Below are 26,328 nucleotides of genomic sequence, written 5' to 3' on the forward strand. Positions count from 1 at the left end.
ATTTAGAGGATATATTTGCGTTTGCACACTTCAACATGCACTTCGACATGCTAGTGTGATGCTGTAAGCAGGGCGTCGATGCACGCCAATATTTACCAGCTGCTAGCAGTACTCTAAGGCAAATGTATAATTACTGGCGGTTGAAGCACCGGTTATTAGATCCGATGGCCCCGAACCGCACCGGCTACCAACCGAGACCGACTGTGATGATAGAAAAAGTGCTTTCAATGTGACGCGGGTATTCTGAGTCAGATCTGCCGACTCAATCTTTCTTGCTGGATCCCAGCTTCTTGAACAGCTTCTTGCCTTTGGAGAAAAAGCCTTTCTTCTTCTTGCCCGGCGCAGAGCGGTCCGTCTGCGCCGTGCTGTCTGCTGGAAGGGGGGCCAGAGGGGAGCAGCAGGCCTCCGCTGCTGCTGCTGGGCCCGGAGCGGGGCCCGGAGCGGGGCCCGGAGCGGGGCCCGGAGCGGGGTCCGGGTCTGACGCGGGGCTCGCGGTGGGTGCCAGTTTGGGTGGCGGGTCCGTGTGCTCTGTTGGGTCTGGGAAAGGAGTTTCTGTTTGGGGGGGAGAAGCCTCTTCTAGGGTTGAGGGCCCGGGATCTTGTGGCTCCACAGAAGTCGTTCGGGGACCCTTCAGGAAGAGAGTCAGACTTTTAGAACCAACATGCCAAATATATTAAACCATATCTAAAGCTAAGTTATGCTTGAAAGTTTAACACCAAAAGGGAAATACAAGGAGAGGACACACGCACACAGAGGAGGAGGCAGCGGATCTAAGATCTCAACTTCTTGACCCGTGTTTTGATAAACCAAAACCATCGGCAGGTGCAGGTCCCTACGCATATTAAGCAGTGCAGGACTACGGTTAAGGTGGAGGGAAGGGGACATAAACAGGGACACTAGTGGTGATCACTGAGCCGCTAGAGTCCGATCTGAAAACACTTACGATCAAGTCTCGAAGTGTACACTTCGTTTCTGCTTCTGCAAAAGGCCATGCAGGAAATAGTGGGGCAAAAGAAATGCGACAGGGCAGAAATTAAAGAAACGCAACAGAAAAATCACAGCAACCAGACGCTGAAAATACATGAAAAGAAAAAGTCTTTTTAACATCAGTGATTTGTGAAAAGGAGACATAACGTATGCCTTGCAGGTGTCGCCCACGGTTCCAAACACAGAAGTGCATGCTAGATGGACAGACGTGCTAAAGCCACCTGTGATTCTCTCCTGGGTTCTGGTCCGGGCTGAGCAGACAGAGGTTTGGCTGGAGCGTCCTCTGGGACGGCCTGCAGGAAGTTGGAGGGCACCAAGCCGGTGTGTCCATTCAAGTCCCCCTGAAGAACGAATACAATAATTAGGAAGAATAGCACAAAAACTGCTCATCACCAAGATGTAGCGATAACCAGACAACTCTAAATTCGACACTTACGTAGAAGAAGCCATCTTCGTCCATGTCACCAAACACATGGATGATGTCTCCGGCACTGAAGGTCAGCTCAGCCTGAATCCAGTCATGAAAGAAGGAGGCAGATAATGAGCAAAAACTAGCGCACATATTGTGCCGTAGTCTGGGGGAAAAAAGAGATATTATGCACGTCTGACCTCTATGTCAGTGTTGGGGGAGCTCTCTCGTGGATCGTAATCAAAGATGGCGACCATCCTGCGAGCTCCTGGGGCCGGGTTCCCCACAGCTGCTGCAGCGGGGGCAGCCTGGCTGGGATCTGTCAGTCAAACAGGGGGGGGGGGGGGGGGGGGGGGGCAAACGTTACAGTCCGACATGCTGATGATTAGAGGAGCAACAGCTCATCAGCGTGCAGCTCATCGTGTCGGCACGTCCGACTCACTCAGCGTCATGCTAAGCTGAGGAAAAGTCACACCACTGCAGTCAAACACATGGAAATAAGACGATTAGAAATTAGGAGTGAGAGTTAGCATTGTTTATTTTCATTGGAAAAGCTCCTCGGGCTGTAAGAAATGAAGACAACTGAAATGATGCAATGATTAATATGATGGCACTTTGAACTGTAAAATGAAAAGGGGAGTTAGGAGAAGGGACTGCTTGACTTACGGTACATGACTGGGGGGTTAGTGAAGAAATTGAAGGGACTTGCGTCATATTTTCTCATGTTTTTGTGTCAGAGTGACTAATTTGGACACCAATATTTGAGTGTGGTCCAGTATTGAGTGAGGACTTTCCCTGAGCGATTACATTACAATCTGTTTAGCGGCTGCCGTCTCCAGCGTTCTCCTTCAATACTGTGTTCAAAATTGTTCTCCTCATTCGTCACTTAAACACAAAAACATGGGAAAATAGGGTCCAAGTAGAAGAAAAAGGAGGCTACTGCAATTAATTCATGCTGCTCTCAAAAACCAAATATATTGTTTCTATTATTCTTTACAACACAAGGAACGCGCATTATTTTTTTAGAAGTCTATCTTGTTATTGAGGATCTTTAAAAAAGGTAAAATTCTTCAGTATCCCCCTAAATGATCAAACAGTCCCTAATAAGGATGAATGAAGGTGAGCCCCGGCGTTATCAGCAGTCCAACCAATAAGGAAAAAGGTCACAAATGGCACACAAATGCATGAAACGGCAAAGTAAACACATGCGGTCCTCCGGTGGACGTAGAGAGGGTCGACATGCAGGTGAAAACAGAGATGCTCACTACAAACCTTGGCTGGAGGAGTCTACGCTCTCCTCCCAGAGTGCGGCAGACTCCACTGGAAGAGATGAGGTACGGGAAGAGAGCACAGACACGATCACAGAATGACACCAGACCTCAAAGGCCAAAGAACACTCCTAGTATCAAGTCTCAGTCATCACACAAAAAGGCACGGATGGAGATCAGAGGGGATGGATGGCTCAACAAGAGAACTAGAGGTGATCATGTAATGCAGTTGTGACGTCGGAGCAGAATACTGGCCAAAAGGACTTTCTTTTAGTAATAAGCATCAGACTGCCACTAGTGCTGTACCGAATGTCGCTTCTTTTTTTTTAGCTTCTAAAGAGGCTTTTGAATGTAAGTCGTCATTAAACTAACAAAACAAGTTCTTTTTGTTATTATGGATATATAAATGTAATGTATGGTGCTGTTAGATTGCTGCTAGACTTGCGTGCCTCCAACTCGTGGCCGGCGGGAGCGCAAACCCGTGTAATGGTTTTAAAACGGCTAAACGCCAACAAATATTCAATTAAAGCTGAATATTTTTGCCAGATAAAAATATGCTGTGCAATTTTTAGAACCTGCCAATAAATCTTGACTTCTCTGGAGTTTTTTGGACTATTCGGTACGACCGTAACAGCCACATTCTGCTGCTTTGTCTGCAATGTATTACATGAATATCAATGAAAGCTGACAGGACTGACTCAGTACTCATGTATGTGTTTTTTTAACATTTGTGAAAGAAAGAAAATCATAAAAAAGGTTAACCTGTGAAGAGCCTATGACCCTGAGAAAGAAAGTGGACCACTAAGCCTTACTTCTAGAATATGGAAGTACTGTAGAGAGTTGTCAGAGTGCCAACACTCCACCAGACTGCTGGGAAGCTGTCTGATTTCATTACTACAGTAGCTGACCTAAAAAAATCCCCCCTGGTCGCTGAGTGAGAAGCAGCAACTGAAAGAGCAAAAAGCTAAAGTGAAAGAGACAGAAAGAGAAGCAAACCCGAGCAGAGAGTAAAGGAGGGAGGTGGGAAGCCGCAATCTGCAGCGGGACACACCTTTCTTGGATCGTCTCGGTTTCGGCGGTGGAACCGGGCGACTCGGAAGCTGTGCGTGTGTGCGAGAGCCTTTATGGAGTTTTAGAAAGGAAAACCAAAAAAAAAAATAAAAAATTTGAAAACAAAAAAACAAAAAAAAGACAGATGCAATTTTTGAGAGAAGCAGACCAGACAAAAAGTAGACAATGAAAAGCCAGCGAAGAGCAATTTAAACAAGGACAACCAGTGAGCAGCAGACACAGAGCGAGTGGAAGTGAAAAGGTTAAACCATCTGCAGTTGTACCGCTCTCGGGGTAGAAAGCAGGAAACAGAAGCAAAGTGTCAGCTTGATTTTGCTGCACGGCTCGACTCGCCACAGGCAAACACTTTGACTTCAGTTTACTCTCTTTTTAGACGCCTGCTTGAGAGCGAAGTCAGGGACTGAGAATAGATGGTTGTGCTTTCCTTAACAGCAACAAGAGTGAACAAAAAGCACTAAAAACATACAAAGGAATGGGGGGAAAGTTTGGGATTCATTTTGGATTCAGTTCAACTGAGCTTTCTTTGTGCTTCCTGCTGGATCAACAGGTCACCAGGCCAGAGGGAGCTTTTACATCTCCTCCTCTCATCTGGGGGGAAAAAAATACGCTTTCGCTGTTTCCACAATTAACTCCAGACAAAAAAAATATGACAACTATACACAGCTGGCCAATTTGAAGACTAGGAAAATGAAGAATTGATATTTTAGGTGTGGATTCTGCAACACTTGCGCTGCTGTTTTTCACTTACCACTTTAAACACAAACATCGGGGAAACATAACGAGTAGAACATTACAATTCACACCTATGGTAAAGGATGTACACGTCTCCAACTGTAACACACATGTAATGGCACACAACGTGATTACAGTTCACACGGAACACACCGTTTCGTCATTTGGTCTTAAATCTGCCTACAGGCACGCGTTCAGACCGTTCCACCTACCGATCTTCTCCATGGAGGCCGCCGTGGACAAGAAGCCCTGCCGCAGAAGCTGCTGCCGGGTCTCCTCGTCCTCCACCTGGATCTCAGACACCATGTTACACGGCACGTAGCCCAGGTGACCGCCGCACTCGCCGCGGTAGAACCCGTCTGCGTCTTTATCTCCGTGTACCTGGGGAGAGGAGTACTTCAAAGTTACAGGGGGGGGTTCAAAATGACCAATATATACAGTGTGCATATCTAACCATGTGCCCTCCTGTTAATGTGAGCTTATGTGCATGATTGTTGTGGAGGTGGCTCCAGTAGCGTCTGAGCCGTGTGGGGACGTACTTTGATGATCTGTCCTTCAGTGAAGGGCAGCTCCTCCTCGGCAGCATCAGGATTGGGTGACATAGTGGCCGGATCATAAGGGAAGAGGGCCACAAAGATACGTACGTCACCGTCTCTTTTGATCTTTGGTGAATCAACACCACCTGCAAGCACACACACACACACACACACACACACACACACACGGTCACAAAACTTTATTTGCTGCCCATATACAGGTGTATTGGACACCGGATGTGTAAAATTAAGTTGTGCTTGTTCTTCGGTGATCATTTCACAAGTGTCTTCCTTTTTCTTTAGGGAAGTGCAGAGTTGAACGCACTGGTTATTAGGACTGTATAAATTAGTCAAAGAAATTATAATTATTAAAAAAAGACGTAGGTTTGAAATATTGGAATATCTATTTATGTGCATTACGTCCACGACACAGTGTACTCACTCGCCACGAGAGTCGCAGTACAGTGCATTTACAGTAAATATAATAATTTTATATAATAATATATATTAGAACATTCGTTGACAGCCCTCCTGGTTTTGTTTTAAGCTGTTTTACTTTTTCCAAGTAAGATAATTCCTTGTTTTTGTCCGTGCATTATATTCTAAAAGTGTTACACGTTTTTGAAAAGGCTAAGCTAACAAAAAAGACTGACAGTTTATTGTCACTGCTGTCACACGACGCATTCTTGGCACACAAGCCACGCACAGCTCGCAATGAGCTCTGCAAATAGCAGAGCCAGCTCGCCCCTCCCCTCCCCCTCCCCCCACCAACTGCAACGCTGCTATGAACAGTGAGCACATGCAAGTCCTTAAAAGAGGTAATCAAGCTAAACCACTGATCCTAAGCTGTGTGAGCCGTTTGACGAACGTGCACTCCTTCATGATCTGCAGCGAGCGAGCACCAGGGGAAAACCCACTGGGTTTGACCCACGCTCCAAACCGAATGTGAAGAAGTTTGCTGACAACACAGAGGCAAAAAAAATAAAATAAAATATATATATATATATTTTAAGGTGCAACATCACAGCTCGTGCAAAGCAGCCTTTAAATATGTCTGGTAGCACGGTCTACCGCGTAGCAGATAGAGGTGTGACTAAAAGCATTGCCACTGTAGCCTCGACCCATTTGGAGAGCCGTGGTGCGACTTTAAGCTGCGGTGGAGAGACGTGTTCTCGATCTCATTAGGGAGAATCAGCCCATCTGTGGCAAAAGTCACGGGCCGCCGACTTGCACACTTTCACATCCTCACTGATTTTCCAGTCGATAGGACAGAACTTCTCCCCGCTCCCTTCCTCTATCTGCGTGCACGTGTGCACATATGCTTTTCTGTGCATGCACACACACACACACACACACACACACACACACACACACACACACACACACACACACACACACACACACACGAGTGTGCAGTCACCGCCGCAGCAACTGAGGAGGAACAGAGTGAGGCAGAGAAAGAGGGGCGCTCGTACCTCCTCACTGCAGGGCCGTTTCTTTGCTGGCTAACCGAGGTTACTATTTTAATGTCTGTCACTTCCTCCTGTCATGACAAGCCACTTTGAGTTAAGCCGGTTCTCAGCTTAGCAGGCTCTCTCCCACTTCTTCTCTGCAGCTACCGCACCTCCTCCACCCTGACCAACCCCCTCCCTTCCTATGCGAGGTGCTAATCTGACTGCCATCGTGTGAGAGAGGGGGAGCCTTGCCAGCAGAAAGCACAGGTGTGTCAGCATCAGACCGCTGCACTGTGTTAGTAAAGAGAGAGAAAGACATGGAGGAAGGAAACAAGAAGACAAAAGAGGAGAGAGTCTCTGACCTTTGAGTTGCCTGGCCTGCGATGGACCTGCCTCCGCTGGAGGGATTTGTCCGGGCTCCTGCTCGACATACAGCACAAGAAACAAGACAATAAGAGAAACCCTCTAACACAGAACATAACAGAGGAAATGGACTGCAAATGCAGCTGTTCTTTTTCTCAAACAACATTCAATAATCTATGCTTCATCTGATGATAACCCATTTGAATTGTTACTTATTTCAGTAATGATCGAAACCTCATGCAACCCCACGGTTTCCAACATTCTACTGTTTCCACCTGAAGACGCTTTTTGTTGCATTGTGGTGGTGTTAGCAGACACAGACCAAAGCACATCCACTGTAAGCTAATGCAGGACAAGGCAGACCACTTAAAGACAAGAGCTGAGTGGCTTTCAAGGTGTAGGAAAAAATGATTGCAACAGGAAGTAGTGTAGTTAGACAGAGGGAGAGCAGAGTCCCAAAATCGTACAAATATTAAACGTCTGAAGGAACTGGGTGACGATGGACTGAATAAACTGCATTTCTCTTGCTTTTGAAACAGCAAAATATGTCACAAATTGTGCTACCGAACGTCTCTCTGTCCACTGCTGCGGTGATGATGGAAAACGTAGCTGTCTACCGATCGATGGAGTTAAGTGATATCCACTAAAGCACTCAGAGCGCCAGATCTACGCTGCTACGCTACTGTACAGGGAGAGGAAGGGGGCTGGCCTGCAGCAACATTTACCAGCGGGTCGGCCTGCATCCCCCGGCGGTGAGCAGGTCTGCTGTGCTCCGTTTGAGCCCCCTCTACCCACCACTCAGATCCCACCTCCCCCGGGTCGTCGTTGTCATCGGTGCCGTACTCCACGTCGATCTCTTCACCGGGACTGATGGGCGGCCTCTGAGCCTGGGCCGTTTTGCTGACCAGGTAGGGTCTTGGCGGGTTGGGACCATGGCCGGGGTCAGCTGCCGCGGCGACAGCCATCTGACTCCTGAGCATGGCCTCCCTCCTAAGGCGGTCCCCTAGCCCTTTGAGCAGTGCTCTGTCTTTGCTGGTGGTGGGGGTCAGCTGGGGAGGACAGCGGGCCCGCCTGCTGGTGAGACCCTCATACAAACTCGGGTCTTGTTCTTCGGGATAACTGATGGTGTCAACCGCGTCTGCGTAGTGCACCCTGTGCTGCGTCCTAGGCCTGACCTGCCTGAGTAAAGGCTCTGTGGTTAGGGATCTGGGATCCCTGTTGTAGTGGTGATGGTGAGGGGGGAAGTGCGGGTGTGGGTTGGGGTGATGTTGGGGTGCGCGGTGGAGGCGTTCCGAGTCTCTAGGGCAGAGGTGGCCGGGCCTGGGCCTGGGCCAAGGCTGGCTGCGTTGGTTTGAAGGCTCTTCTATAATGCTGTCTTCCTCGTCGGTCACCTCGGGAATGTTGAACAGCTGCTTGTGGTGTTGGACCTGAGGCGGCAACTTGAGGATCCTCTCTAGTACCTCCTCATCACTGTCTGGAGGCTCCAACTTGCGCGACTACACGGCCGAAAGGTCAAAGCAACCAAGAGGCGAGCGGTGAAGGTGGGACGGGAAATCATATCGTTCAGTGAAAAATAAGGGAAGTGCAGACGAAACAGAGGACAAGCCGGTCATGCAGAGGAAAGAGAAAAGAAAGAAGAAAAAAAAAAGAAAGAAGAATCTCAATCAAGCATGATTCAAAATATGAAAGAATGCCACTGAATGACGACTGAGCTATGCAAGACAAACTGAAAGAAGCATGTGTCATTCGAAAAGCAGAACTCACAAAGTGCCCGTGCAAATGGCCACAAACTATGCGGTGCAATGTTTCCTTTACCCTGTTCGCTCTGAATATGTAGCCCCGGGCCTGTGCGTCTCCGAGGTGGTCAGAGTAAAGGTCCTCCTCCTCCTCCTCCAGGATGTCGGACAGATCTGACCGGCTGTTGTCTGCGTGGTAGTCGCCGGGAGGCTCCACAAGCCCTCTGCTGTAACTCTGCAATAAAATACGCCAACATACTGAAACAAACTCCCCAATTCATCCGACAACAGAAACCCTTATTAGTCATTCCTATAAATAGCGACAAAAATGAAGAGATCTGCAAGTAAACAAGAACATGTTGCAGATACAAATGCACACTTGAAACAAAGCTGTATTAATAATATATATGGCCGCCTGGCATTGGCCCAATGCTTTTACCTTTGAAGAACAGCACTGGTAAGAGAAATATGATACAACTAATGATGTCGGCTTTCCTAATGCGAGATGTCAAGAAATACATGCTCATACATGCTCTAAACTTTGCATTATGCATTGTCTCCATTAATCCATCAGGATTAACAAGTTGCTTTACAAGCAACAAATACTTCACAAATAAATGGGTATATTTGAATTAGGGTTTCTGCAGGTTCAACAAGTTAAATGTAAGATGTCTTAATGCCACATGGAATGCAATTCAACACGTTCCACTACCATATATCATTATCTACATCAAGTATGTCAGTGTGATGGCTAGCATGGCCTAGAATTCCCAGTAGCATATGTTTTTGTGGCTTTGGTGAATCAGAACTAACACTTTAAAACGCCAAAGTCACACAATAAGACAAACTAAGCTGTAGACAGCTGTAGACCACCAACTCACATGAGAGGTTTTTGTCAATGGAGTCTTTTGGCTTTAAAGAGAGCTCAGATAATGGCTTCAGTTCAGTCAAAAAGGGATGTCTGATGAGAAGTCAAACCATGACAATATTCTAAATATAGCATACACTTAAAGTGATATTATTATTATTTACAAGAGTCTTTCTTTCAGGTCTCTAAAATAGGTTTTGCTGCTGCCCACGTCCACAGCAGTACATTGCTTTGCTCCCATGATGGTACTCCGGTCTGTTTCTACCAACTGGGGGCGTGCTGACTGCCATCCACAGTAGGTACTACACTGACTATGGATAAGAACGTCATACATCCCAACTTTAATTGGTGAATTAGAATTACATAGACAACACCTCTGGAGGGTTGAAACAAGAATGGGATGATGGGACTGAGCTGCAGCTGTATGCGGTATTCTTTTTTCTAGTGACGAGTAAACTATTTGTCAACAAATCAGTGCTGACCTGCTGCGTCCTACAGTACGCTGGCTCTTGGTCCTGTCTCAAGAACTCCTCCATGGACACCAAGCGGGAGTTCTCTTGATCCTCCTCTGCTTCGGAGTCCAGCGGTGAGCTGCTGGGGGGTCGGTGAAGGTTAATGTTCGGAGGATTAAGGAAGTCTGTGATCGGGGCTTTGGGTGGGGAAGGGATGTGCTCGGGGCTCCTGAGCTGGGCACCGGGGTCCTCGATGAACTCTACCATAGATGGGAAAGGGCGTGTCATTCCGGGGCTGCTGGTGTCTCTGTGCTGCTCCAACACGGCTGCTGTTACTGCTGTTACTGGTACTCGTGCAGTTGCTGCTACTGGAGATGGTTGAGGTGGCGAGGTGGTGGGAGAGGTCACTTTTACCTGAAGACGAGAGAGATGGTCGAAACGACACTAATTAACGTTCGATTCCAATTATTCTAGATATTAGTGGTGAATAGTTTGTTAGCGGTGGGCAACACTAATTGGCAGCATCCTGTTTGCACTGAACCCATCGATGAACGGACAGTTACCGCTGAATAGAAACTTAAACACGAGACGACTCTCAGGCATGTTCCAGGGAAATATTCTATGATTTCTAAGCGGACGCTTATTCGTGATGGAGAAAGCAGATAATGATATCCGACCTAAAAAAGGAATGTCTGTGTTCAGATTTGACGGATATTGCATGACTCGTCTGTTTGGGCTTTAAAGGTACCTTAATTGCCTCCATGGGCTGCCAATGCTGCAGCTCCAACTGCCGACTGTGTTCATAAGCTGCTCAAACTACCATTACTAACTTCCAGTTGTTTTTAGAACAACCGGCGTGCACCTGTCCCTTCACGTCATGCAGTATCTTCGCCTCACGTCTCCCTCTTATACTCCCTTCAACTCGCCTCAACATCTGAAAACCTCTCGTCTAGAAAAATAAACAAGTGGTGGCCTCTTATACTGAGGATGGAAGAGTGAGGATTACCTCTAGAGTGATGGTGGAGGCGATTGGTAATGTGGCCTCACACTCAGCCAAGGCAGCAGCAGAGGAGGGGTTGGCCCAGGCGTTCACGTATGAAGCCGATAAGAGAAGGTCATCTGGGTAGAGAGCTAGAGGAGGGTTGGCAGCAGCCTCCACTGTGAGGCCATGGACGTTTGTGTCCGATGGCAAAGCGCTGGGCAGCACGGAAACTTTGGCGGCGGAGTTCTCGTAGGACGGCGGCGAGGGCAGGTGGCTGCAGCCTGTAGGGGTGCAGGGCTGGGGTTGCACCACTGGGGCGGCGGTGGCTGGACCTGCCATGATGGCGGCCAGCTTGGAGGGCACATTGACTGGCAGAGAGTCGCAGGACTCCCCGTGGGCGGACATGGTGCGGAGAGTGAGCTCCCGAGCGGCCAGCAGGGACTGCATCTGAGAGGGGCCCAGCAGGGCACTGCCGGCTGTTGGGGAAGACACCTCCAGCACCTGGAATGGGAGAAAGACGGGTACATTTTTCTTTTAAAACTGTACAGCAAGCTCTCAAAAAGCCATATACTGAAATCAAACCGCAATGCACCCGCTTGGCAACACATACAAAAACTTAAAGTTCTTGCCTTTTTCTTGTCAGCATATATAGTGTATCCAGTGACACGGACTCCGTTGGAGGTCCCGGCAGCATCGATAGTGACCGGCAGCCAGCTGATGAGGGCAATGCCCGGGGAGGGGCCGTGCTCCAGCTGTACATCCAGAGGAGCATCAGGGGGTCCTGCAGGGATCGGAAGCATCACACCGCGGCCAGTGGCAAGCAAAAGATAGAGAAATATTTTCACATTATTATAGGATCAAGTGATTCACATTTGAAATTACAGTGTTTGGGATAAGAAATGAATATCACAATGGGAATATAATTCTACATATTAAAAAAAAAAAAGCGCCATCTAATACTCTAGAGGAATATTAAGAAATGTAGAAACCATATACCTTCGTTCCCAGAGTGTGGGCATGAAACTTAAGCAAATTTCAACGATTATTTAGAGAAACACAGCTCAAATTTAATAGGACACTGATCACAAATAAGCATCTAAGATTCATTCATGAAAAACAAAAACAAAGAGCAGATTAGACGGAGCAGAGGGGCACTATGGTACCACAAACTGATGCCAAATGGTGTTTGCAGTTAGCGACATCCGTTCACAGGGAATTCAGATTCTTTGAGCGTCCCTTTTTAGTCTCGCCCAAAGTTTTGTTGGAAAGCCAGGAGCATGAAAATGCAAAAGGGACCTCAAGATCAAATAAATAGCAACTTGCCATCATAATAAAACCCTTCTTCCTCATCTACAGGAGTACTTGATAGAGGTAGAGGACGGCATCTGCCGTGACCAATCAAGTCACTTGTTTCCCTTCTCTTTGAAGTAATGCATTCTGTGCCATGGTGCTGTGGGCTAATGAATAAGAGAGACGACTCAGAGCAGCGCTCATGAATAAACTGATGTCCTTGTGTGGGAGGTACAGAATCACCACCACTGAATGAAAGACATCATCTGAATATAACCCATTGGCATAACATGTAGCTCCGATCACTGTGTTGATCTAATTCAAGAACCGTTCAGTGAAATAATGTGAAGAGCTGGAGAGAACCAGCAGTGGACCGTAGGAACAGTTTGGCTACGGGAGAGAAAGGACCTAACAATGGTTTTTACAATTAACAACGGTTAAACAATCCCCAAAGCATGGCACATACCAACAATGCTACTGTCTATAAAACACCAATCACTAACATTCGAATACAGATAGAATTGAACATTTTCAAGGAAATTGGTCGCTATTCATCAAACTGAGATTTCTTCTTTCTGTTTTATTATGAATAAAAAGTAGCTTCTGTTTGATGGAGGTAGATCAGAGGGTAAGGGTACTTGTGCAGTGCATTTTCCACTCCATACTGCTAGATTCACATTTGCGATATTGAACGCATACGTGTGTATCTAATCTAAGTCTTATAATTGGCCCAGACATTTTATTCTGCGACAAAATCACAAATCCTTTACAAATAATGTACTTCCGCGCTGTAACACTGATGTCCTGGGTGGATAAACTACACATTTGCATCTGAATCACCTGATGCAATCAGCTGCTTCTGTAGAGCTTCAGTATCAGGCCGTTATTGTTTTAAAGATGTTCTCAAAAAGGCTTACTCTTGTCCAATTTACGTTTTGATAAGACTTCATTTCGAATGGGGAGAACTAGTCTTGATTGAATCATGACCCATTGATTCTGTGTAAGTGTAATTGAATATTAAGACGATAAAAGATAGATGTTTGATATATAATAAGATCCTAAATCCTGACCTGCCATCAGCGTGGTGAAGGTGATGGAGGCGCTCCTGTGTTCGCGTCGCTCCACGGGTAACTCCCACGGCGTGCGGTGCGGCCGTGCCTCCACTTTGACCGCGTACTGCAGGCTGGGCAAGAGGTTATGGAGGCACAGCGAGCTGCAGCCAGCCTTCACCAGCTCGCACTCCTCCTCATTCAAGGACACAATGTGCACATAGTTACTGTTGCTGGGCAGCCAGGTCAGGTTGGCAGAGGTGGCGGTGATCCTCTCAGCGCGCAGCTGCGTGGGCGCCACACAAACGTCCCGACCGACCAGCATGCTGCAGCGCAGCTGGTCCGAGGGGCCCTTCTCCGTCAGGCTTTGCACTGACACGCGGTAGGCCTTGAGGTTTATGTCCAACCGCTCCAGCACCGCTTTGGTCTGGGCACCGAAGGGCACGTTGAGCCGCAGCTCCTGGTCCACGTACACATTGTAGCTCCACACATTGCCCCACCCAGCCGGCACCAACGGAGGGTCCCAGCCGATGATGATGCTCTTGGCAAGCTGCTTGATGAGGGTGAGCTTACGTGGGTAAGGCACAATGTCCACTCCCACCTCCTCCAAATCCAGGTCCAGGCCGTTGGTGAGGGGGGCTGGGACAGCCAAGGCCGATGCTGAATCCGAGGGGGCTGAGGCAGGGCCAGAGGCGGCGGAGGCCTCGGTCCTTTCTGAGGCTCTGACGCCCACGTGGAGGTGACGCTGGTGGCTGGCACTGTGCAGGCTGCTGTCTAGCAGGGAGTTATGGGACACGTCCCCCGTCTCTGGATGGTGACTGCTCATGACATCGTCGTCCGACACGCGTTCCACAAAGTTAGAGGGGACCAGCCCTCTCCGTCCGTCCATCAGCTCGCCTGTGAGGAAGCCACATTATATACTGAACCACCCCGTCAATGCAGAAATATGAATTTGTAGATACAAACGTATACTCGTGGATTTACCTTCATAGAAGCCGTCGTCGTCCATGTCTCCATACACGTAGATGTATTCTCCAGCCGTGAGTGGAAGCTCCACCTCAGGGTTGTCATTGGGGCCATCGTATGGATTGTAGCTGTTGAAAATTCATTCACCAGGAAGTTATTTCTTCGTCCGATATTAACAAACTTGTTGACATCGTGACTCAGCTCTTGCCTCAGTTTAATACTCACCTGTATCGTGCAATGAAAACCTGAAGCTTTGCTGCTCCTCTGCCGGCTGTGTAAGGTGCAGGAGCTACGTCAACGTCCAGCTCCTCCACTTCACTGGCGGTGTCCACCTGAGAACACCAGGGACAGTGTGCAAAAACTAATTAAACAGAGATATATATGTATTTCTTTTTAAATTAAAAGCAGAAGTAGAGGGATTGCTGTGAACTGGCTGGAATAAACAAGAACATTCTTTCTTTTTTATTTATTTTATTTATTAAAATTTTTCTATAAAAAAATAAATAAATCAGTTTACTGTAAATACTGAATTACTCAGGAGCTACTACAAATGAATGGTCACGCTAATATTTTTGTTGTATAGTGATTTAATATTAATGAGTCACTGTTGCTGGCAGAGAATCACCTTGATACCCGAGCTGGATTTCCATTCATAGCTGCTCCACTAGTACAATAAGAGGGCTTGTTTATTTATAGCTCCCTGGGAAAACCTTTTTAAGGATAATCACTTACAACTACTACCATATAACCTTCATAATCCACAGTGGCGAACGGATTATCTCACTAAATATGAGCTTTATTGAAATATGGGCAGACGAGATGAGAAGACCACCAACCTGGTGTCTGTCTCTTTGGCTGACAACAAAAGCACTACATCGTGGCGGAAGATCCAAATACCTTCTCTTAAGAATGAGCAGAGGAAGCTGGAGCATATTCAGCAACAGTCTGGGCACGCGTGAGATGACAGGGAGGTTCAGGAGAGCTTTCTAATCCATTAAATCCACACAATCAATGTGATCGTGCGTTGCCTTCTTGGTAATCTTGATGAGCAATCTGCCTGTCTTTGTAGAAACAATACATTGCTTTGCTGTCTGTTAAACTGGAGGTGTGCCGAAGGCTATCTGCTGTAGGTGATATATTGACTATGGAGAAGTACTTTATACAAAACCACTTAAAAAAAATATGAACTATCCCTTTAAGGGAACAAAGGAGCATTATCACAAACCTATAACCAACACTAACCCCCTCCAATAAATGCTGGCAGAAAGAAAACCATTTTGGCGAAATGTTAAGAGTGTCTGGCAACTTCTAAACCATCGTCGTAACCATTGGACTACGGTTTCATAGAGATCATTTTAAGCCACGCCTACAAACTATATCATATTGTGAGAGGTGGCTTCGCCTTACACTGCTCCTGATGAATGATGAAGAAAGTATTCTGAAATGAGTGACAAGTGATGCGCTGCACATCGCCCCGGCTGGTACCTCGTGTGTCGGGCTGGATTTGTGCGGACTGAGGTGCGTGTCAGACTTGGGGGTGAGGTGCGTGGTCTCGGACTTGCTGGAGGATGAGCCTGACTTGCTGACGCTGATGGTGGGCAGCTCTCGATGCTTGGTGACGGGCGAGCGCTCCACCCTGGACAGCCCCGCAGCGTGGGGGGTGGCCCCCAGCCGCAGTGCGGCGGCCACATCTAGCAGGCAGGGGAGAGAGAGAGAGAGAGAGAGAGAGAGAGAGAGAGAGAGAGAGAGAGAGAGAGAGAGAGAGAGAGAGAGAGAGGAAGAGGTTAATACATAATCTGTGACTTTAACAGACGAACCTGGCCCTGACACTGGTTAAACTGGCTGAATCCATGAGCAGCTAGGTGGGGGTGAGGTAACCGGTTGACATGCAGGAGGCTCAAGGTTGAACCTGGCTGATTAAAACGGTGGAGGAAAAAAAAAATCCTGTGTCCATCTGTCTGAGGTCAGAGGTGTGTCACACCAGCGATGTTAAGGGGCTTAACTGGTACATTTTCTCACGTCGGCCCACGAGCACCGACCCTCACGTGATAATGAGCTTTTACGGGCGGTGCTGGACTGCGGCGGTGTGTTAGGGTGAGATGACGGGTTGGAAACATGCCGTGCTTTTATGACAGTGCCCAACACATATCATGAGTGACAGAGAGAGTACCGAGCGGATCTTTACCCTCAGAGCAGGAGAGAGTGTCACCTCCCTCGAGACTCCAGAAGGCTATTTCACCCAGAGACACCATGTCCCATGAGCCACCAGTGCAGTCTAAAACACATGAACAGTGCAAGGGGAAAGAGGTTGGATGGATACATACAGTAGGTACGATTTGGACTAGTTTGCACTGTTGTTACGGTTAAGGAAGTTGTGGCTGGGATTACATCATAATGGATCGTCTTAAAAGCATGCGCCTGTGCCTTTAATTCACAGCCTGTGCTGAACAAGCTGAAAGGTAAGAGGCTGTGCTCAGTTTGTATTTATGACACACAAAAGAGAATCTTTGGAAGGCATTCAGTCCAAGACTGGACCGATGCTGCTGGTCTACATCTCACAAGCCATGCTTTGTGACAGGATTTCCTTTGGAAATGAAAATATTCAAGTACACTAAGAAAGATTATATACCATGAAAGTTGAATAATAGATTATTAACATTCTGCTAATATGCATTTATATGTTGGTAACCTTTTTTTGGATATTGTAAATTAACCAATGTGTTAAAATCTCTTTAAAGCACTAAATATCACAGAAAAAGCACAAAGAATCCTCTGACGTACAGCTAAAGGCAGTTACCAATCATCAACTAACGCCCTCTCTGCATAGGTTGTACTTTCGGGCGTGAGAACGCGTCACGGTGATGTGGCTCACCTCGCTCCGCAGTCAGGCCCACCCCGTTGGTCAGAACAGAGAGGCTGGGGTGGTTGAGGAGGCTGGCGCCGGCCAGGTCCACCTTGGAGGCCTGCAGTCGAAACTTCTCCAACTCCTGGGACAGCAAGCCGAACTGTTCGCTCTGGCTGCGACACTTATCCTCCAGGTCTCGTACCTTCGACTGCACAAATGGCGCGACGGAAAACAGCCATACAGTGAAAGCACAGTTATCGACCAGTTGACTAAAGACACAAGCAAGTGAGCACAGCTGTTCCTCAAGAGGTTGGTGGAGTGGAGTTTGAACACAAGGGGCTTTATGGGAATCTCGAGCGTTGTATTGTAACACCTCAGTCATGTGAAGGGATCTAACAACGTGGGCCCCGTTTTCATGGAGGCGTAACGACCAACGCAAGCAGAGCTTTGACCGCTTGGTATTTTCCTGACCTAGAAATCCAGTTTGACCGTCTTGTGTGGTATTTTCGTAGTTAGTGCAGCGGCGCACATGGTGGGACCGCAGGGGCCTTTACACACAGGCGGGTTAACCTTCATTCATTTGTGTGCAAACGACACCAGAATGCTTCAAAGTGACCACACACAGCTCTAAACACATCAGACGGGTCGGCTGTAACTCAGTATTTTATGAGAGACGTCAGATGACCGGGCTCTTTAATCCTCTCTAAACTGTTTTTTAAAAAATATCAACGCCAACTGCCTCTGGCTGCAGATTCGTGGTGCCGTGTTCACGTCCTGCTGCTTTGCTGCCGTCGTGCATCACTGATTGGCTGAGCCGTTTCACCGCGATGACACCGGTGATGTGACTGGCTGAGTCTGTCTTTATTAATCAGCACACCCTCCGGTCTGTATTCACCTTCAGACAGCCCTTTTTGCACTTTGCGCCGCTGCCCATGCATGAACTAAAACAGAGCTCGGAGACGCCCAGACAGTTTGCGCACCCCTGGAACAGCTGCTTTGAGTTGGTCTTGCGCAATTAAAACGGGGCCCTGTATGTAAAAGTAACCTGCTTAATAAATTGCCAGCGTCGTGCAGAAACCTTTGATGCCTACACAGACACTTGGTTGTACTATACGATGAGATAAAAACACATGACTAATTAAATTTCACATCTGATCTTACGGTTATGATTATTTTGGTGCGTGAACAGAAGGAACAGTTCATACATTGCTGCTTATGAAAGCTAACGCATTATAAAACAAAGCACTGCCAATATACGGTTAGGATTCTGCAACACAGACTACATCAGTGAAACATTTAATATAAGCTTCAAACACAAATTACAGGTTCAGTTGAAAGAAAAAGGGAGGGAAACAAAGGCGGGTAGTTTTCTGGTAAAAGCCAGAGTGGGAGGGGTAGCATACAGTAGGTTAAGAGAAGTTGCATTCTCTGCATCTGTTCTACACTTTGTTGACTTTAACGAAGCCACTAGACAGCAAAGTTTGTCTTCGCTCCACTGAGTTTCTACATGTGGCTGATTTCACTTCAGGTTGCGGCGGGAGTTTCCTGGCAGGCAGATCTGACAAAAAAAAAAAAAGCCTCCGCACGAAACAGTCTGAACAACATTTCCTGTCAGCTCTCACCTACGCAGAGCCTCGCCTGCAGCCGGCCGTTATCTGGCTACACTGAGCTGAAGCGGTAACGAGGACCGGAACGCCGAGAGAAATCACCTGGAACTCTCACATGAATACTGAAATATAATAAAAGCGGTGTGTTGGGTGTAAACAAATGGGGGGGGGGGAGTCTACCTCAATGTAATACGATCAAATAACAAGCCAGCATGATAAGTGTGCTCAGTGCAGCTGGGAGCGCTAACCGTCCCGCAGATACACCGTGATCTGGTCTCATGTGAATGAGCTGATTTACACACTTGTAAATTGCACCATCATCATTTTATAATAATTACTGCGGGGCTGTTGCTATTGCTTTTAATTTAAGTTTATGAACTAAACGGTCAACTCAAAGGATTTAAATAGAAGTAATTGGGGTTTGGTGGTTCTAGCTACAGGGGGCTGGGGTGGGGGGGGGGGGGGGGGGGGGGGGGGGGCTGGGGGTGGGGGCAAGCTGGCTAAAAGGTTAACAGTACCTGCATGCAGTCCAGTGTACTCTGGTTAGCAAAAAAGTTAACACAAAGGACAGAAAAAAAGGAAACATGCTTGTGAAACGATGAATCTGAGAAAGACAAATCTTATTAATAAAGCAGAAACACAGCAGTCTGAGTCCAGGTCTGCAAGAAAACCCTGTCGGGGAACCGGCATCACTAGAATGCGTCTTTGGCCCTCTGCAGTCGACACCTTGCCTTTTTTTTTTTTTTTAATGGCCGCAAATATTCTGCTCAACTTGGCAACATAAAGCTCGGGTTCTCGAGAGGGAAAAGAGGCTTTCTCCTGTGATGCTTCGGGTCTAAATACACACAGCGAGTGAGAGAAACAAAGCAAGAGGAAGGAAACAAGCAGTTAAAGAAAAACAGGAGCAACTATACTCTACCAGCTCCCTCTGCAACACAAGCTGAGTCAACTCCTAAAATAAAACACACACTTCATTTTAGCAAAATGCACTGTGTGAAAACCTGGAGCACAGACAGCAGACATATATAGTGTGGAGGACTTTTTGAGGCTCTGTTTTTATTTATTTTTTTGTCATCATTCAAAATCAGCAACCAATCAGAAGACAGAAGGGGACTTCCAACTGTCACCGACTGTCTGGATTCAGTTTGAATTCAAAGTGTGTTACACTCACACCGAGAGCAAGTTCAAACCTCACAGTGCAGCGGAGAAGACATCTGTTCAAACGGTTTTCCAGGACAAAAATACCAGTACGAGTATTTTCTGCCAGGTGTCTAGATTAGAATAAAGAGCTGCTTCGTGTGGCAACGGGTTGTCTTTTGTCTGCCAAACACGGGGAGTTCATCAAATATTCATATTCTTTTTGCTTGGTGTTAGGGAGATAAGAACTATTTTCTTTCACGGCGAATTAGATTTGATCTTGTCAGACAGAAATACGCTAGTGCGTGAGAGAAACACTGAGGAAGTCTGAAACACACTCCTCCTTCTAATGTTGGGGGTTAGTGAACTGGGTTCCAGCCTCTTGTGTGACTGTAATAAACACTAGCGCCTTAGATTTCCGTCTTGGTAAATCATCATAAAATCTTGAAAGCAACCCGGGCCTGTGGCAATAAAAGCACTGCATGGTGTAGAAACAATGTCTCTGCTAGTCCCCAGTGGTGCAACACAAACTCACCTCCAGCACCTGAACCACTCCTTCATGCTCCCGCTTGGCGTATAACTGGGCCTGAGAATACAAAAACAAAAAAAAGACATTAATTCAGTGCAACATTGGTTGTTTGCTCATAGGAGCTGCGTTGACAAACTCTGCTTTATTGGTGCCCGAAGGTTGCCTCCTGCTGGACAAAGTCACCCATTCCACATGATTGGGTTGAAAGCAGCCAGAGGGGACATGAGGGTTTTGATTTAGCAAAGAAAAACACGAGTCAAATACATAAAGTGTGGAACTTACCCGCTGTAACCGTTTGATTTCATCCTGTTTGAACTTAAGGATAGCCAGTGCCTGCTCATGTTCCAATTCCAGCTGCTGCCTTCGCTCGGCGACCTCTCGCATATGCTGTTCGTAAAGATAAAAGATATATTAGACGGCAGTTTTTTGTTTTTTTTTCCAGTAGGAGGATAAGGTTTGTGAGCCCGGTCGTACCTGTAGGACCTGCTCTAAGTTCTCCAGTTTGGCACGGAGTCTCTGGTTCTCCTCGAGAACTGAATTGTGTTGAGCGGTCACTTCAGAGAGATCTTCCCTCAGCTCCTCATTCTCAGCCCGAGTCTGACGAACAACAGGAGGAGAGAGGAGGATATTATTTCTCTGCGTCCACGGGTCGTCATTATTTTGAGCTTTTACTTCACAGCGTTACAGTCTCGCTGGACCTACTGGGCATTCAGTTGGTGGGTAACATATTATATCAATTGACAGCTTTGATTGCCAAAACTATGAAATTGAGACCCACTTCACAGAGAGAGAGCAGAGCTCAACACTGACCTGGTCGAGCAGCTGTGCCTTCCTCCTGAGGAGATCTGCCTCCTCCTTTAGTTGCTCATTTTTGCCCCGCTCATCCTCAAGCTGGCTCTCCTGTTACCGAACCACAGGGCAAAGTTCAGGTCAAGCTGAGGAAATCCATCCCTTCCCAGTCATCCTTATGTCCACTATATACGTATGATGCTTAAACCAGACCGGAGCCAGAGGGCACGCAGGAGGAAATACTGGAGCAAGAAGATTGCTTACCAAACTCAGACATCTCTTCTGTCGCTTCTTTACTTCATGCTCAAGGTTTTCACATTCTTTTCTCTTCTTGCTCAGCTCACTTTCCTGCAACGACAGTGACAACAAAGCAAAGAAGAGTTACATTCAATCCTTTTTCAATCATTTTACACTAATACGGCTCCAAGACATGGTTTTAATAGGATGTACTGTATGAGCGCAAAGACACGACAAACAACATGTGACATAATGACGAACAATTTGCGTTTACATTTCGCAATGCAGAATACGTTGGCTTTGGTTCCCACGTTGACCTCTGACATGACAACAATGCGGTATTACAAAGCTGAGCCTCCTTTAATTATTCTAAACGCAGCTTACATGCAGGACCAGCATAGGAGAAATCAGCTTATTTCAGCGCGGCCTCTGGCCCTCAATCACCGCTGGGACTGTGTGGGGGGAAGCTGCACAACAGACAGGCTAATTGCAGACCACCGGCGGCTGACTGGAGAATATACTGAACCGGTGACGACACAGTGGGACAATAATGGTAACTGAACTGGAATCCGTGGTCTGGTTTGCTTGATTGTGTATCGGCCACAGCTGCAACAGCCTGAATAACGTGCGAGCAAAGATGATCGCAACTTAAATGTACTGTCAGACGTTTTCACAATCAACGACGACACTGAACTGTTTTATTTGTTGCGGGTCAAACTTTGTTTTTTTCAGATTTTTCTACCAGCTTGGACTTCAGCTCCCCATGAACTAAACCCTTCTGATGTAGACTTTCGTGTGTCCCCTGTCACTGCTTTGTTTCTTCTCTGTATGAATGTTCACCGTGTTGACAGTCTTAGTTTGGCGTGTTAGCATGCTAATATATGCTAATTAGCACCTAGCACACACAGTGAAGCTGAGGCTGATGGGAATGTCATCGGTTTTGCAGGTATTTGGTCTTAAAAACCAAAGTATTGGACAAAGCACGATTCGGACCAGACGATGGCGCTGGATGGAAAATGAAGGGACTGTTTCAGTTATTTATTTACCCTCTGGGGACTATGAATGTTGATAACCAAATTGCATGGCAATCCATCATATTTCAGTCTGGAACAAAGTGGTGGACTGACCGGCATCGCTATCGTGGCTAAAACTATCACCTACGGGATATCTGGGCCATCGTTGTCTCTCCGGGAGGGCTCAGCGCTTACTCATGATGTAACTCATCGAAGATATTTGCCAGTCGGTCTGTGATGCGAGGTAAAGATCCAGCACAGATTAAAAAACAACAACATTCTAGTTACAAGCTGCTTGTGTAGCCAGACCGTGTCCTCCTCAATTTCCAACGTAAAGATGCACAGCATTACACTTATTAACTTGCATCGTATACTTGCTCAGTTCCTTCATAATTATGCAGATTTCATTTGGATGAAATGAAAAATCTGTGTGTGCAGATATGCATTTGAGCACATCATGTAAATGTAATTTTTGGAGAAAATGACAGTCTGCACATTGATTACGACGACTTCGCTCTATCAGAAAACTGTACAACCGGCTTTTCAATGTACCGACTCATCAGTGAGAGCACGGGGGGAGGGGGCAGATCCGCACGTGCACGGCTCACAGCTGTAGGGTGAGGAGACATGCAGCCTGTTACTGGCACTAATGCTACCGTGTAATCAGTTCTCTACACATCATCGGTTCATGTCTGGAATCTCCACTTTTCATCCTGACCAGGAAAGTCAACAACACGGAGCTGAGAGGGAATATGGTCCATTTAAGCCGTGAGACCCTCTTGGAGAGTCAACAAGGGCAATGTGCCACTCTTCTGTTTCCAGCGGACAGGCTCAAAATAATCCCGCGGCATTACATAACAAATCGGACCATAGATTTCCCCCGCGGTGGCAGTCAGCTCAGTCACAGCACTGGATTCAAGCTTCGGCTTCACATGAAAATGCAAAGTGGACGGCCAGATTGCTGCATTTGGGCACAATATGCATTTATTGCTGCTAAGAGGAGCGTAGGACTCTCATGAACGACTGTTTTGAGGACTGAATTGATTTAGTAACCCCCTGCATTACTAACCCTCTAATTTCAGCAACACACAACAATCAGAATTGGTGTATTCTATTTGATTGTGTTGAATAATGTTAAGAGTATTTATCAGACAGATTGCTTTCTCGAGTGATTTTGTCCTCATGAAAGCAACATGAAACAGAAAAAGCGCTGGAAACTGATACATTGAGGTGTATTTTTTGCATGTTGCGCTACATGACAGTGTCTTTATGAAATACCAGCTGAGCATAGAACTGGATGCTCTCACCAGAAACTGTAGGTGCTGCTCCTCTGTGTGCTCCTCCTGACGGGAGGGGGGCGGGCTGAGGCCCGGTTGGGGCGTTAAACGCACCCCCGACTCCTCCTCCTCTCCGGGAGTCTTCTCACACCTGGATGGAGCTTCATCTAACACCACACACGGGGTCTCTCCTACAACCTGGCAGGGGCGGGGATAATCATTCATTCAGTCACTTCATATGTACAGAGGTAATCTGGAAAAGTCAAGATCCTTAAAAAAGGGACAGTTCAAATTCATCAATGCATATCTTTTCCTGTAGCGCTAATTTTCAAACTAGATTGTTTGGTTTCCGAGCGGGAGGAGGCGTGCGCTCACTCATGGACAAGAGGCTGCTGCTGTTTATTGTGAACCGATACTGCTAGCTCACCTAGCTAACGTTACAGATCAGCCGAGGAGGACGCCAACAATGTTCACATTTCACGCCGTCACAAGCACAAACCTCTCGTACCTGCGTAGGTGCACGCCTCCTGCGCAATGATGCGGTTTGGTGGGAGTAGTTCGGTAGAAAGAAAATAGTTCCCACATGAAACTGCTCACGACAAGGTCTGAGGATTATCTCAAGTAACCAGGTCATGATTTCTGGATGCGGGCATTGCTGTTGAGTTCTTCAAATACATTTTTTTCTTTGGCACTTTGAGCACCAAACGCCAAGTGCCATATAGATCCATTATATTAGAGAGAAGGCAGACATCTCCAAAATAAAGTGACTCATAACCAAATCAATCTAGATTGTTAAACAGCGGTACAGGTAAGAGGATAAATATGCAAATTTGATTTTGGAGTGAACTGTCCCTTTAAAAACAGGATACTGAGAAGGTAGCAAACATGCGATTGTTTTACTGTAAGGTCACACTCAATGCTACACCCCCCCGCTGTAAATGACGGATTAGCAGCAAGCCTCCTTCCCCAGCGGTCTAACTACAATTAACCAATAATCCAGGGGGGAATCCCCTCCAGCCTGCAACAGGACTACAACACATTAGCAGAGAGCCTGTTCTTTCTAATTAGGCCGGGTGCAGCGACCTTAACGTTCCACAGCGGGCTCCTTTTGTCAGCGAGTTGTTTTTATGACTTGTATGATTTGTCTAACTGGGATTCAGGTGGGGGGGCAGGCTGACATTGGTTGAGGGTTAAGAGTCCGGAATCAGTATCTAATTTTAGAGCAAACCTACTTATGCTCAAAGTAGAACTGTGCTAGTGCAGCCAAAGCCACGACCCAATAACAGGTTTAAAGGCGCTCTGCTGCGTGCTGCAAAGTGGGATCTCGCCTTCACGCCCTCCTTTCTTTTACGTTGTTAGTCGGCCGCTATCACTCCAGACTTCAGGCAGTCAGAAATGAACCAGTCACACACCCACACTGACTGTTTCAAATCAACTAGAGCGTTTGCAAAAGGAATACAGCGTGTATGCTACTTATTTGTTATTTGTTCCTTCCGATCCGTGTCAAAAGATTCCATTCGGTGGTAATGTGGTAATGTTCTATGTCTATGACCAGGTAGCAATGACCTGCCATTGCATATTTAATATTTGATCAAAATGAGCACATTCTGTTTAAAATAGGTCTGTTAATAAGTCTTCAGTGTGATGACACATGATGACATTTGATCAGGCTGGAGGTTAAGAGAGAGTTACTGTAGTTCCAGTGACAAAAATGAAAACATGACAAGAGTTATAACTTGATCGGCTCATCGTTGTTTTTAGTAACCATAAACATGGCAATGACATTTCATAAGGAATTCAGTTGATTCTCATTGGTATGACATAAAACTATACATCCCAAGATGCCCATTCCCAGAATCCTCTTGACTCTTCCCTCTGTATTACTACCACTAGCAGCAGGACGTTTTCGGGCTCCACATATCTGTTGAACGCCTTTGTTAAACGTGCAGATGCCGTGAGCTCGTCTCCCTTTCACATGTGAAGCTCGCATCGGGGGAGGTTACGGTTTGATCGTCTTTAAGTTCAAGCATCATGACGGAAGACGTCGGTACGGAGCCGATGACCCACTGGGGAGCTTTAGCACCACATCAGTGTCATGTCTGTGAAGTTAAGCGAGGCTATCCCGGGTTTATCTTTCGGGATAGGGGACCAGATGGTGTTAGTAGTGGTGACGAAAGGCCAGCAGGAGGCACTAATTCCATTGGCCCCCGTACAAAAAAGAAAAAGAAATGAGGGCTTTAAAACAAGAGCTCTGCTGATTTTTCTGTTTGTTTTGGTGGTCATTAAAAGGTCCCGTCACATCCATCACAAGTGCAGATAAGCCAGGTGGTCCCAGCATGGCACTTCATACCAATAAGTGTGGGCTGGCTTCAGTGTGTGGAGTTTGCTGCTATAATCTATCAGCCATGTGCCAAGGTGGGGAGTGACTAAGGTAAAACTACTATGCAACTCTGAACAAACCCCATCCTTCTTCATTATTATTGCAGTAATTGCTTTCTTCTTAACATCTTTGCATCGAGTAAGTCTGATTCAGTTGAGCTACTTCTATCACAGGTGACTTTAAGGAGAATTCAGCATCACGGTGACAACACATTATAATCGGTGTTGCACACCGCTATGAGTCCGCAGGTGGAATCCCTTTAAAAAGAGCAAAGTGAACGCGAAAGCTCACAGCGATGAGTTCAAAGCAAACATAATCAGGGTTCAGGCGACGTGTGATATAATATCAACA

General features: G+C 46.8%; 1 protein-coding gene across 1 annotated transcript in view; it reads right to left on the reverse strand.

Annotated features, from left to right (window-relative positions):
• Positions 1 to 26,328, reverse strand: part of tspoap1 (TSPO associated protein 1) — a gene marked incomplete at its 5' end in the record, with an annotated part of 54,526 nt that continues 28,198 nt past the window's right edge. Inside the window, 27 exons of the mRNA XM_079171161.1 lie at positions 1 to 628; positions 1,209 to 1,328; positions 1,424 to 1,495; positions 1,597 to 1,715; positions 2,669 to 2,716; positions 3,716 to 3,784; positions 4,680 to 4,848; positions 5,007 to 5,149; positions 6,820 to 6,877; positions 7,504 to 8,316; positions 8,636 to 8,791; positions 9,907 to 10,290; positions 10,883 to 11,359; positions 11,488 to 11,639; positions 13,219 to 14,094; positions 14,182 to 14,291; positions 14,389 to 14,495; positions 15,649 to 15,854; positions 16,334 to 16,438; positions 17,036 to 17,216; positions 19,535 to 19,567; positions 20,288 to 20,338; positions 20,564 to 20,668; positions 20,756 to 20,878; positions 21,092 to 21,181; positions 21,335 to 21,418; positions 23,628 to 23,795. Of these exons, the coding sequence (XP_079027287.1) occupies positions 263 to 628; positions 1,209 to 1,328; positions 1,424 to 1,495; positions 1,597 to 1,715; positions 2,669 to 2,716; positions 3,716 to 3,784; positions 4,680 to 4,848; positions 5,007 to 5,149; positions 6,820 to 6,877; positions 7,504 to 8,316; positions 8,636 to 8,791; positions 9,907 to 10,290; positions 10,883 to 11,359; positions 11,488 to 11,639; positions 13,219 to 14,094; positions 14,182 to 14,291; positions 14,389 to 14,495; positions 15,649 to 15,854; positions 16,334 to 16,438; positions 17,036 to 17,216; positions 19,535 to 19,567; positions 20,288 to 20,338; positions 20,564 to 20,668; positions 20,756 to 20,878; positions 21,092 to 21,181; positions 21,335 to 21,418; positions 23,628 to 23,795 (5,385 nt within the window). The 3' untranslated portion in view covers positions 1 to 262. The remainder of the gene's footprint in view (positions 629 to 1,208; positions 1,329 to 1,423; positions 1,496 to 1,596; positions 1,716 to 2,668; positions 2,717 to 3,715; positions 3,785 to 4,679; positions 4,849 to 5,006; positions 5,150 to 6,819; positions 6,878 to 7,503; positions 8,317 to 8,635; positions 8,792 to 9,906; positions 10,291 to 10,882; positions 11,360 to 11,487; positions 11,640 to 13,218; positions 14,095 to 14,181; positions 14,292 to 14,388; positions 14,496 to 15,648; positions 15,855 to 16,333; positions 16,439 to 17,035; positions 17,217 to 19,534; positions 19,568 to 20,287; positions 20,339 to 20,563; positions 20,669 to 20,755; positions 20,879 to 21,091; positions 21,182 to 21,334; positions 21,419 to 23,627; positions 23,796 to 26,328) is intronic.

The sequence above is a fragment of the Pholis gunnellus genome (assembly GCF_910591455.1).
Source record: "Pholis gunnellus genome assembly, chromosome: 13".
NCBI classification, from domain to species: Eukaryota; Metazoa; Chordata; class Actinopteri; order Perciformes; family Pholidae; genus Pholis; species Pholis gunnellus.